Source organism: Schistocerca gregaria, chromosome 10, assembly GCF_023897955.1.
Source record: "Schistocerca gregaria isolate iqSchGreg1 chromosome 10, iqSchGreg1.2, whole genome shotgun sequence".
Taxonomy (NCBI): domain Eukaryota; kingdom Metazoa; phylum Arthropoda; class Insecta; order Orthoptera; family Acrididae; genus Schistocerca; species Schistocerca gregaria.
The window spans coordinates 198030483-198043999 of NC_064929.1; the positions used below are offsets into that span (position 1 = coordinate 198030483).

A 13517-nucleotide genomic window follows, 5' to 3' on the forward strand; every position below is an offset into this window, starting at 1 on the left:
GGACCAATGGAACACCCTACTGCAAGAATCGCTTACCAGCCTTGTGGCCAGCGTGGGGATACTCCGCAAAGTGTGCATTTCCGTCCGCGGTGATACACCTCATTAATAACCATTTCCAGTGTTTTCCAATTTCCAGGAAACCGTTATAAATCGCGGTAACTCCAGTGTAATTATTGTCTCTGAATGAAAGTGTCATTTCTGATCGTGTCACTGCATATTTCTTCCAGTTTCCTTCTATGCTACACTGGGGATTACTGAAGAATAGGATACAACCTGTCGGCTTTGACCAATGACGTCAGATGTCATCAGAGATGGTGTATTGCACAAATTTAACAGCAAAGACGAATGTTGAGAAACATTCTTCAGTTGATACTACTCGCGAAGTCGAAAACACCGACATAGGTAAGATTTGCATCCCATACTTCACTTGACCTATGTAGGTCAACTTAAGTATTGGATTCAAATTTTTCTTCCCCTACACAATACGCGGTTTCAATATTAACTGATCCGCATGGTACTGCATGTGTAGTGACACAAGTAATGTCTGAGAGAGTGAAATGTAATATCCTTCCCTACTCCGCGCGTTAAATGGCTGTGACAATAACTAAATGGTGTTACGAGGAAATCATTCAGTACGATTCATTTTTACCGATTTCAATCATTAGTAGATGTAACTGGCGACGAAGTCTTGTCTATGTTTTCGGTATGACGAGATGCAAGAGACAGTGAGTGCTTCATGTAGGTTTTGTCACTAAGAGTGGTAATTTTCTTAAAAATAATTATATTTCATGTATGTTTTGTCACAAGCAGTAATAGTTACCTTAAATGTTTTGTCACAGAGAGTAATAGTTTTCTTAAATACTATCGAAATAAATCAGAATGATAACTGAAATCCTCTCTTAGCGTTATTTAGTATCCTTCATCCATACCACTGAGATAATGACTATATCCTATGAATTTTCAATCCAGGCAAATCCGTTGTATGCACTATGCACTTCATGCGGCTAACTGAATTCATGTTGTTGTTGTGGTCTTCAGTCCAGACACTGGTTTGATGCAGCTCTCCATGCTACTCTATCCAGTGCAAGCTTCTTCATCTCCCAGTACTTACTGCAACTTACATCCTTCTGAATCTGCTTAGTGTATTCATCTCTTGGTCTCCCTCTACGATTTTTGCCCTCCACACTGCCCTCCAATGCTAAATTTGTGTCCCCTGATGCCTCAGAGCATGTCCTACAATCCGATCCCTTCTTTTTGTAGAGTTGTGCTACAAACTCCTCTTCTCCCCAATTCTATTCAATACCTCCCCATTAGTTATGTGGTCTATCCATCTAATATTCAGCATTCTTCTGTAACACCACATTTCGAAAGCTTCTATTCTCTTCTTGTCGAAACTGTTTATCGTCCACGTTTCACTTCCATGCATGGCTACACTCTATACAAATACTTTCAGAAACGATTGCCTGACAACTAAATCTATACTTGATGTTAACAAATTTCTCTTCTTCAGAAGAGTCTACATTTTATATCCTCTCTACTTCGACCATCATCAGTTATTTGTCTCCCCAAACAGCAAAACTCCTTTACTACTTTAAGTGTCTCATTTCCTAATCTAATTCCCGCAGCATCACCCGATTTAATTCGAATACATTCCATTATCCTCGTTTTGCTTTTGTTGTTCATCTTATATTCTCCTTTCAAGACACTGTCCGTTCCATTCGACTGCTCTTCCAAGTCCTTTGCTGTCTCTGACAGAATTACAATGTCATCGGCGAACCTCAGTTTTTATTTCTTCTCCGTGATTTTAATACCTACTCCGAATTTTTCTTTTGTTTCCTTTACTGCTTGCTAAATATACAGACTGAATAACATCAGAGAGAGGCTACAACCCTGTCTCACTCCCTTCCCAACCACTGCTTCCCTTTCATGCCTCTACACTCTTATAACTGCAATCTGGTTTCTGTACAAATTGTAAATAGCCTTTCGCTCCCTGTATTTTACCCCTGCCACCATTAGAATTTGACAGAGTATTCCAGTCAACATTGTCAAAAGCTTTCTTTAAGTCTACAAATGCTAGGAATGTAGGTTTGCCTTTCCATAATCTAGCTTCTATGGTAAGTCGTAGGGTCAATATTGCCTCACGTGTTCCAATATTTCTACGGAATCCAAACTGATCTTCCCCGAGGTTAGCTTCTACAAGTTTTTCCAATTGTCTGTACAGAATTCGCGTTAGTATTTTGCAGCCCTGACTTATAAAACTGATAGTTCGGTAATTTTCACGTCTGTCAACACCTGCTTTCTTTGGGATTGGAATTATTATATTCTTCTTGAAGTCTGAGGGTATTTCGCCTGCCTCATACATCCTGCTCACCAGAAGGTAGAGTTTTGTCAGGACTGGCTCTCCCAAGGCCGTCAGTAGTTACAATGGAATGTTGTCTGCTCCCGAGGCCCTGTATCGACTCAGGTCTTTCAATGCTCTGTCAAACTCTTCGTGCACGATCGTATCTCTCATTTCATCTTCATCTACATCCTCTTCCATTTCCATAATACTGTCCTCAAGTACATCGCCCTTGCATAGACTCTCTATATACTCCATTGAATTCATAGTATCAGAAAAAGTCTTACCGTCCCTAATGTGCACGTATTGTCCCATGGGCATTCACCGATGTTGCGTTATCCGTTGCTTCATTTTTAAATTAGAATACTATATTTTTCCAGCTGGTTTGGTTATCCAGATCTCAATTTATCGGGGCTAATTGAAAGAATTAGATACATAGCGGTAGAAATGGGAACCATGGAGCACTGCATCGGCTTATATTAAAGAGAGATACTTCTTACGTACAGGGAGCGAAAGGCTATTTACAATTTGTACAGGACCCAGATGGCAGTTATAAGAGTCGATGGGCATGAAAGAGAAGCAGTGATTGGGAAGGGAGTGAGACAGGGTTGTAGCCGCTCCCCGATGGTATTCAATCTGTATATTGAGCAAGCAGTAAAGGAAACAAAAGAAAAGTTCGGAGTAGGTATTAAAATCCATGGAGAGGAAATGAAAACTTTGAGGTTCGCCAATGACATTGTAATTCTGTCTGAGACAGCAAAGGGTTTGGAAAAACAACCGAACGGAATGGACAGTGTCTTGAAAGGAGGGTATAAGATGAACATCACCAAAAGCAAAACAAGGATAATGGAGTGTAGTCGAATTAAGTCGGGTGATGCTGAGGAATTAGATTAGGAAATGAGACACTTAAAGTAGTAAAGGAGTTTTGCTATTTGGGGAGCAAAATAACTGATGATGGTCGAAGTAGAGAGGATATAAAGTGTAGACTGGCAATGGCAAGGAGAGCGTTCCTGAAGAAGAGAAATTTGTTAACGTCGAGTCTAGATTAAAGTGTCAGGAAGTCGTTTCTGAAAGATCACATAACTAATGAGGAGGTATTGAATAGAATTGGAGAGAATAGGAGTTTGTGGCACAACTTGACTAGAAGAAGGGATCGGTTGGTAGGACATGTTCTGAGGCACCGAGGGATCACCAATTTAGTATTGGAGGGCAGCGTGGAGTGTAAAAATCGTAGAGGGAGACCAAGAGATGAATACACTAAATAGATTCAGAAAGATGTGGGTTGCAGTACATACTCGGAGATGAAGAAGCTTGTACAGGATAGATTTGCATGGAGAGCTGCATCAAACCACTCTCAGGACTGGAGTCCACAACAACAACAACAACAACAACAACTACTACTACTACTACTACTACTACTTCTTACATGAAAATTAATCAGCTTAACAAACAAGAGGGTAGACTTTGAATGTTACTTGATGTGGCTCGTCCTTACGTTTCACACGCCAGCGTATTTTTGTTGTCCTGACACGTTCCACATTCTTGTGTATCCCCTGCCTGTGAAACAGTGTTTTTTGGTGTGGTGTGACGTAACGCGATGTGGGCGTGCCGCAGTTCGTGGACGGCTGGGAGCTGAACCGGCAGTTCTTCCCGTCGCTGGAGGACCACCCCAAGCCGCTGGAGCTGCGCTACCGCGAGTTCTGCGGCACGCGCAAGGTCAAGGAGGTGTTCCGCTCCTCTCAGAACGCCGCCCTCATCCAGTACCGCGTACCGCAGCGGGACAAGGGCTTCAGCTTCACCGTCCGCTTCATCAAGAACCCCACACGTGAGTACCACCAGTCTCTATTCTCATACAGGCTGGACGAAGACGACCTCGCACTGAGGTCACAGTAGAATTGGGCACTGCAAATAGAGCCAAACTTTCCTAACTGTCACATGTCGGAAAATCAGCAACGGAGCATACGAGTGTGGGATTTGTGTCTGTGTTGAGACGCCATGATCGGCTTCATTTGAACTCTTCTGTAGGGAGGGTGAACTTGGAGTGGCTGCTTAGGACAGATATATGGCCCCATATTGGTTTGATTGCTGTGGATGCTATCTATAGGTGGACTACACTATGCACTGCCTTTACCTCAAAAGGAAAGTGAAAACTGTCTGGGTTGATTGCAGATAACTTAAGGGGGGACACAAGTGGTAAAATACCAGTGGTCACAGGTGTCAGAGGGATGCCTTTTTTTAGGATAGGGACGGGGGAAAGAAAACGAGTTTTAAGAGAGATTGGAAGACACACTCAGTTTGAGAAAACAGATGAACAGGATTCAGATTTTAGCATACAGCCTCCGTTTAAACAATGTTTAACAGAAAGTAATCAGAAACTGCCAGTTCATCTTCGCCAAAGCAGTTGTAATCCCATTAGTATGCAGTATCAGTTATCTTTATTACACCAGAACATTTCGCGAATCAGAAATAAAGTTGATACACTACCCATTTGTATCGATGAAATGAATTCATCTAACGAAATTGACATAATCTGCCTCTCTGAACATCAAGTGACTACTGGTATAGATATGTTAGACATTTCAGGATTTAAGCTAGCTCCCTACTTCTGCAGAGTAGATATGGATGGAGGAGGAGTTTCTACATTTATTAAAAACTGCCATAAATTCTAGAACAGTGACATTAATAAATTTTGTTTGGAGCAGCATCTAGAAGCATGTGCAACAGAAGTAGAGTTCCATAACAGATCCTATATAATAGTAACTATTTACCGCACACCTGCAGGAAATTATAATCTGTTCATAAATCTTCTGGAAGCTCTTTTGGTTTATTTAACAGGTAGAAACAAAGAAATGTTGATTGCTGGTGACTTAAATACAGATTTTCTAATGCAATCTTCCAGTAAACATTTACTGCAGTTAGTAATGTTGTCTTTCAATCTAACTCACACTATAAACTTTCCAACTAGGATCACTAAATCCTCAAGGAGAGCCATTGATAACATTTTTACAAACAAATCAAAGGAGCAAAATCACATCATAAAACCTGTAATAAATGGACTATCAAATCATGAAATGCCGCTCCTTGTTTTAGATGTTAATTCTAAGCAGATTATCAAGTCTGGTAAATCTGAGTACAGGAGGGTAGTCAATCAACCAAAAATTGAGTGTTTTAGAAAACTGCTCAAAGATATGAACTGGAAAGATGTTTATAGTGCTCATGACATGAATGAAAAATATAACACATTCATGGACAATGTCAGTACCGTGTTTGAAAACTGTTTTCCTCTAAAAATTACTCAAATTAAACAGAAGTCTCTAATAAAACCATGGATTACTCAAGGAATAAAGATTTCCTGTAAGACAAAAAGGAATATGTATCTGTCGACCAAGAATAGCTCCAATGCTGATGATTTAGCTAAATACAAGGAATACTGTAAAATATTTAAAAAAGTAATTCAGACATCTAAACAAATGCACTACGAGAAGATAACAATGTCAGGGAACGAAATAAAAACAATATGGAATATAGTGAAAGAGGAGACTGGTAGAACCACAAAGGAACAGGAGCAAATAGCACTAAGGGTAGATGACACATTAGTAACCGATGGGCATAGTGTGGCAAATCTATTTAACACTTACTTTATATCTGTTGCTGATAGAATGGGACTGTCAGGATTAGTAAATAATGCCCTTGAATACCTGAAAGCGTGTAATACGTATTATTTGTGGAGTAAATTCACGGACGTCCTGTAGAAACCTCTTCAAAGAAGTGAGTATAATAACTACTGCCTCTCAGTATAGTGACTCCTTAATGAAATTTGTCCTAAATAATATATCTCTTTTTCCAACAAACAGCTCAGTTCATACATACAATACCAGGAACAAAAATGATCTGCACAAGGACTTAAAAGCACTTACTTTAGTTCAAAAGGGGTCCACTACTCAGGAACACACACATCCAATCATTTGCTAGCAAACATAAAAAATTTAGTTACAAATAAAGATCAGTTCTAAAGGAGCCTGAAAGACTTACTAGTGGCCAACTCCTTCTACTCCATTGACGAATTTTTTAATAGGAACAATTGATGTATTGTATATATTCATACTATTAGTATTGTTATTTCAGCTTGAAAAAAAATGACATGTTCCACATCCAGGAGGATCTCCTCAGCACGGATCTATGGAACGAAAAACAAATCTAATCTAATCTTATCTTCTGCGGTCGGGCTATGGTCTCACACACTGTATCCACTAACGAGCCGAAACACTGTCACCACAAGGGTTTGTTGCATTTCCAGAGGTGACATACGTAATGCATGACTGACACGGAGTATTTTTTCAGACAGATAAAAATATTCAGTTGTTAAACTTCTTCGCGGGCCGCTGTGGCCGAGTGGTTCAGGGCGCTTTAGCCTGGAACCGCGCGACCGCTACCGCGCATGTTCGAATCCTACCTCGGGCATGGATGTGTGTGATGACCTTAGGTTAGTAAGGTTTAAGTAGTTCAAAGTTCTAGGGGACTGATGACCTCAGAAGTTAAGTCCCATAGTGCTCAGAGCCATTTCTTTTTAACTCCCTCACACAAAAAAGGCGACTAGAGAGACTTCAATAACCAGCCTCTGATATCCTTACTGACATCTTTCTTTCGAAATATTGGAAAAAGTAACGAACTCAACAGGAGTCTCGGATTTAGAAGCAACTGATAGAACATAGGGCCTTAATAAACAAAAAGACAGTAATAACCTTCGTGGACTTCACAAAGGCATATGACTCCATCGACAGACAGACTCTGATCCTGAAGAACAGAAGGGTTGACGGAACTACGCAAGAACGCATAAAAGTAATTCTGACAGACACAAAAGCAAGAGTGAGATTCAGAGGAGCACTGTCAGAAGAATTTGAGATCAAGACTGGTGTTAAACAGGGAGATGGATTGTCACCATTGTTGTTCAGTATAGCACTGGACGAAATGATCAGGCAGTGGAGAGCAATAAATGAGGAAATGGGAATACCACACACACATGTGGGGGGACAAAAAGGACAACAGCGCTCAAGTGGACTGCCTAGTCTTTGCAGATGACATAGCAATAGTAAGTGAGACGGAAGAAGACGCAAAGACACAACTCGACAACTTAAGCAAGGTAGCCAGAAAGGTGAAACTGAGGATCGCCTATAGCAAGACAAAGACAATAAATAGCACTGCAGACGGGGAAACACCTAAAGGCACTGTGCAAATGGTGGACAGATTTAAATACCCGGGAGAATTTATAACAGGAAGGAACAGAAGCAAGGAGGGAATAACAGAGAGGATAAAGAAGATGAAGTCAGCCTTCCGTATGACGAGGGAGATATACAATAAAAAGAATATATCCACAGAGGCAAAGATAAGCCACTACAAGGCAACAGTGAGGAATTAAGTATTATATGCTGCTGAGAAGACGGCCCTAGGAAGATATGGGCACAACAACTAGAGAAAGAAGAGAGAAAAATACTAGGTCCCAAAAGAGGTGGAGAGAGGTGGATGCGAAGACGTAGGGAAGAATTGTACCGGAACATGAGAACAATAGCCGGGGAAATCAGACTCAAAAGGGTAAGGTTTGCGGGACATGTAGTTAGGATGAGTATGGACAGAATGACGAAGAGAGTGTGGGAAACAACAGGGAGGACAAGGGGAAAGACAGGAACCAAGGGGGTTGTTGAACTTCGGAAGGACTGGTTGGAATTGGGGATCAATGTCGAAGGAAAGGAAAATTGGAGGAACAAAAATACACCGACCAGTGTGCCGGAGATCAATGACAGAGAATAATGCAGGAAAAGATTACAGTGTCAGCAGTGCTCCGACAGGAAGAAGGACAAGAAGAGGAAAATGCAGTCCACGGCCGGCCGGAGTGGCCGTGCGGTTCTAGGCGCTACAGTCTGGAACCGAGCAACCGCTACGGTGGCAGGTTAGAATACTACCTCGGGCATGAATGTGTGTGATGTCCTTAGGTTAGTTAGCTTTAACTAATTCTAAGTTCTAGGGGACTGACGACCTCAGACGTTAAGTCGCATAGTGATCAGAGCCATTTTTTTGCAGTCCACGAACGGGCTACCCGTGGTTCTACAGAGACCGTAACGCAACAAGAAGAAGAAGAAGTAGTCTCGGATTTAAGAACAAGCGATTTACTTCACAGAGTACGCGAAGGAACTTGCCCCCCCTTCTTGCAGCGGTGTACCGTAGGTCTCTAGAAGAGCATAGCCTTCCAAAGGATTGGAAAAGGGCACAGGTCATTCCCGTTTACAAGAAGGGATGTCGAACAGATGTGCAGAACTATAGACCTATATCTCTAACGTCGATCAGTTGTAGAATTTTGGAACACGTATTATGTTCGAGTATAATGACTTTTCTGGAAACTAGAAATCTACTCTGTAGGAACCAGCACCGGTTTCGAAAAAGACGATCGTGTGAAACCCCTATCGCGCTATTCGTCCACGAGACTCAGAGAGCCATAGATACGGGTTCCCAGGTAGATGCCGTGTTTCATGACTTCCGCAAGGCGTTCGGTACAGTTCCCCATAGTCAATTAATGAGCAAAGTAAGAGCATATGGACTGTCAGACCAATCGTGTGATTGGATTGAAGAGTTCCTAGGTACCAGAACGCAGCATGTCACTCTCAATGGAGAGAAGTCTTCCGAAGTAAGAGTGATTTCAGGTGTGCCGCAGGGGAGTGTCGTAGGACCGTTGCTATTCACAATATACATAAATGACCTTGTGGATGACATCGGAAGTTCACTGAGGCCTTTTGCGGATGATGCTGTGGTATATCGAGAGGTTGTAACAATGGAAAATTGTACTGAAATGCAGGAGGATCTGCAGCGAATTGACGCATGGTGCAGGGAATGGCGATTGAATGTCAATGTAGACAAGTGTAATGTGCTAAGAATACATAGAAAGAAAGATCCCTTATCTTTCATCTACAATGTAGCAGGTCAGCAACTGGAAGCAGTTAATTCCATAAATTATCTGGGACTAGGCATTAGGAGTGATTTAAAATGGAATGATCATATAAAAATGATCGTCGGTAAAGCAGATGCCAGAGAGAGATTCATTGAAAGAATCCTAAGGAAATGCAATCCGAAAACAAAGGAAGTAGGTTACAGTACGCTTGTTCGCCCACTGCTTGAATACTGCTCAGCAGTGTGGGATCCGTACCAGATAGGGTTGATAGAAGAGAGAGAGAAGATCCAACGGAGAGCAGCGCGCTTCGTTACAGGATCATTTAGTAATCGCGAAAGCGTTACGGAGATGATAGATAAACTCCAGTGGAAGACTCTGCAGGAGAGACGCTCAGAAGCTCGGTACGGGTTTTTGTTGAAGTTTCGAGAACATACCTTCACCGAAGAGTCAAGCAGTATATTGCTCCCTCCCAAGTGTATCTCGCGAAGAGACCATTAGGATAAAATCAGAGAGATTAGAGCCCACACAGAGGCATACCTACAATCTTTCTTTCCACGAACAATATGAGACTGGAATAGAAGGGAGAACCGATAGAGGTACTCAAGGTACCCTCCGCCACACACCCTCAGGTGGTTTGCGGAGTATGGATGAAGATGTACTTACCGTATCACAGTCTCGATTACAGAACGGTTGTTCGATTGAGAATGCCTTGTCGCGTACTCTTGGTTTTGTCGTCCTTTAGCTGTAACGAATTTCCGTGACTGCTCATTACCGCAGCACACATTTCTATCCTTTCCGAGATTCAAGTTCTTAGGCGCCGCGGAAAAACGCACTTCCCGTCGTCAAAGACGATATGTCAGCTAATTCCCTCAGTATTTTTGATGACCTCCTAAGGGCCGACAGGCGACATTTCTCTGGTCTTTCGCCAACATTAGCACAATTCCCTTTTTGCAAAGTATTAGTGGGAGTCAGCGCAGACAGATAGTGCTCATCACGGCTTTCCTGAGTTGCTTTGTCTCCCGTTACAAGAAAATAAATTTTAAAATCGGAATTTAGCGTTCCCTTTCCACAGAACGCTCCCAAATTAGTCCAGTTCAACACCGACTAATTAAGGAGCGTTCTGTCGAATGTACGTATGAGGATCACTCCAAAAGAAATGCACACAATTTTTGTAAAAATTCAGTTTTCATTCTGAACGTGTGAAAGTTTTACAATGTGTAGATATATCCTTCCCGCTTGTTTCCAAACTTAGTTCAACCTGTTCCTGTGAGTGGTGCCGTCACAGCATGTGTTCTAGATGGCTGCTGCACTTGACGTTCGTCAGAAGCATTGTGCTGTCGTAGAATTCCTGTGCTGTAAAAACGAGACATTGGGAAACATCCACAAGAGGTTGAAAAATGTGTATGAAGATGCTGCTGTCGATGGCAGAACAGTCAGTCGGTGGGCGAGCGGTTTACGTGATGAAAGCGGGCATGGAAATATTGAGGATTGTCTTCGCAGCTGTAGGCCTCGTACTGCACACCCTCCAGACAATGTGCAGGGAGTTAACGAATTGGTGACTGCTGACAGACGCGTCACAGTGAACGAATTGTCACGCTACGTTGGGATAGGGGAAGGAAGTGTTTGCAGAGTACTGAAAGTGTTGGCGTTGAAGAAGAATTGTGCCAGGTGGGTTCCCAGGATGTTGTCAGTGGCTGACAAAGATACAAAAAAATGGTATGCAGCGAACTTTTGGAACAGTACCAGAATGGTGAAGATGAATTTCTTCGAAGAATTGTGACAGGTGATGAAACATGGCTCCATCGTTTTTCACCAGAGACAAAGAGGCAATCAATGGAAGTGCATCATGCAAATTCACCCAAGAAAAAAAATTCAAAGCTACACCTTCTGCTCAAAAAGTTATGGCTACGGTGTTTTCGATTCTGAAGGACTCTTGCTTTTGGGAATCCCTATAAATTCTGATGCATATGTGACGACACTGAAGAAACTTCAAGCTCGACTGAGTCGTGTTCGACCACATCGGCAAAAGCAGGATGTTTTGCTGTTGCACGACAATGCACGGCCACATGTCAGTCAAAAAACCATGGAAGCGATCACAAAACTCGGATGGACAACACTGAAACACCCGCCTTACAGTCCTGACCTGGCTCCATGTGAGTATCATCTCTTTGGGAAACTGAAATACTCTCTTCGTGGAACAAGGTTTGAAGATGATGACTCCCTTGTGCACGCTGCCAAACAATAGCTCCAACAGGTTGGTCCAGAATTTTACAGTGCGGGTATACAGTCGCTGGTTCCAAGATGGCGTAAGGCTGTTGAGAGGGATGGAAATTACGTGGAGAAATTAAAATATTGTTCTTAAGGATGTATCTACACACTGTAAAACTTTCAAACATGTAGAATTAAAGATGATTGTAAAAAAATAGTGTGCATTTGTTTTGGAGTGACCCTCGTATTAACATGGACAGTGAAACACGGAGAATAACCAGTAGTGGTTATGTTAGTGTCGTTTAACGTCCCGTCGACAACGAGGTCATTAGAGACGGAGTACAAGCTCGGGTTAAGGAAGGATGGGGAAGGAAATCGGCCGTGCCCTTTCAAAGGAACCATCCCGGCATTTGCCTGAAACGATTTAGGGAAATCACGGAAAACCTAAATCCGGATGGCTGGAGACGGGATTCAACCGTCGTCCTCCCGAATGCGAGTCCAGTGTGCTAACCACTGCGCCACCTCGCTCGATAAACTAGTACTGCAGCAGCGACTGAAAGCGCTGTTGCTAGGTGGTAGCAGTTAGCGCGCGCCACGGAGGTTCTGTCGCTGATGGAGTACAGTTCGTTATTCTTCGTGTTTCACTGTACCTGTTAATACGTAGAAAGAAAACAAATATAACACTATACTACACTCCTGGAAATGGAAAAAAGAACACGTTGACACCGGTGTGTCAGACCCACCATACTTGCTTCGGACACTGCGAGAGGGCTGTACAAGCAATGATCACACGCACGGCACAGCGGACACACCAGGAACCGCGGTGTTGGCCGTCGAATGGCGCTAGCTGCGCAGCATTTGTGCACCGCCGCCGTCAGTGTCAGCCAGTTTGCCGTGGCATACGGAGCTCCATCGCAGTCTTTAACACTGGTAGCATGCCGCGACAGCGTGGACGTGAACCGTATGTGCAGTTGACGGACTTTGAGCGAGGGCGTATAGTGGGCATGCGGGAAGCCGGGTGGACGTACCGCCGAATTGCTCAACACGTGGGGCGTGAGGTCTCCACAGTACATCGATGTTGTCGCCAGTGGTCGGCGGAAGGTGCACGTGCCCGTCGACCTGGGACCGGACCGCAGCGACGCATGGATGCACGCCAAGACAGTAGGATCCTACGCAGTGCCTTAGGGGACCGCACCGCCACTTCCCAGCAAATTAGGGACACTGTTGCTCCTGCGGTATCGGCGAGGACCATTCGCAACCGTCTCAATGAAGCTGGGCTACGGTCCCGCACACCGTTAGGCCGTCTTCCGCTCACGCCCCAACATCGTGCAGCCCGCCTCCAGTGGTGTCGCGACAGGCGTGAATGGAGGGACTAATGGAGACGTGTCGTCTTCAGCGATGAGAGTCGCTTCTGCCTTGGTGCCAATGATGGTCGTATGCGTGTTTGGCGCCGTGCAGGGGAGCGCCACAATCAGGACTGCATACGACCGAGGCACACGGGGCCAACACCCGGCATCATGGTGTGGGGAGCGATCTCCTACACTGGCCGTACACCTCTGGTGATCGTCGAGGGGACACTGAATAGTACACGGTACATCCAAACCGTCATCGAACCCATCGTTCAACCATTCCTAGACCGGCAAGGGAACTTGCTGTTCCAACAGGACAATGCACGTCCGCATGTATCCCGTGCCACCCAACGTGCTCTAGAAGGTGTAAGTCAACTACCCTGGCCAGCAAGATCTTCGGATCTGTTCCCCATTGAGCATGTTTGGGACTGGATAAAGCGTCGTCTCACGCGGTCTGCACGTCCAGCAAGAACGCTGGTCCAACTGAGGCGCCAGGTGGAAATGGCATGGCAAGCCGTTCCACAGGACTACATCCAGCATCTCTACGATCGTCTCCATGGGAGAATAGCAGCCTGCATTGCTGCGAAAGGTGGATATACACTGTACTAGTGCCGACATTGTGCATGCTATGTTGCCTGTGTCTATGTGCCTGTGGTTCTGTCAGTGTGATCATGTGATGTATCTG

At 43.9% G+C, this 13517-nt stretch overlaps 1 protein-coding gene across 1 annotated transcript in view; it reads left to right on the plus strand.

Moving 5' to 3' along the window:
- The window catches only part of LOC126293620 (corticotropin-releasing factor-binding protein), a 943223-nt gene that overhangs the window by 833429 nt on the left and 96277 nt on the right, over positions 1–13517 (plus strand). The window contains exon 5 of the mRNA XM_049986901.1: positions 3953–4163. Coding sequence (XP_049842858.1) covers positions 3953–4163 — 211 coding nt within the window. The remainder of the gene's footprint in view (positions 1–3952; positions 4164–13517) is intronic.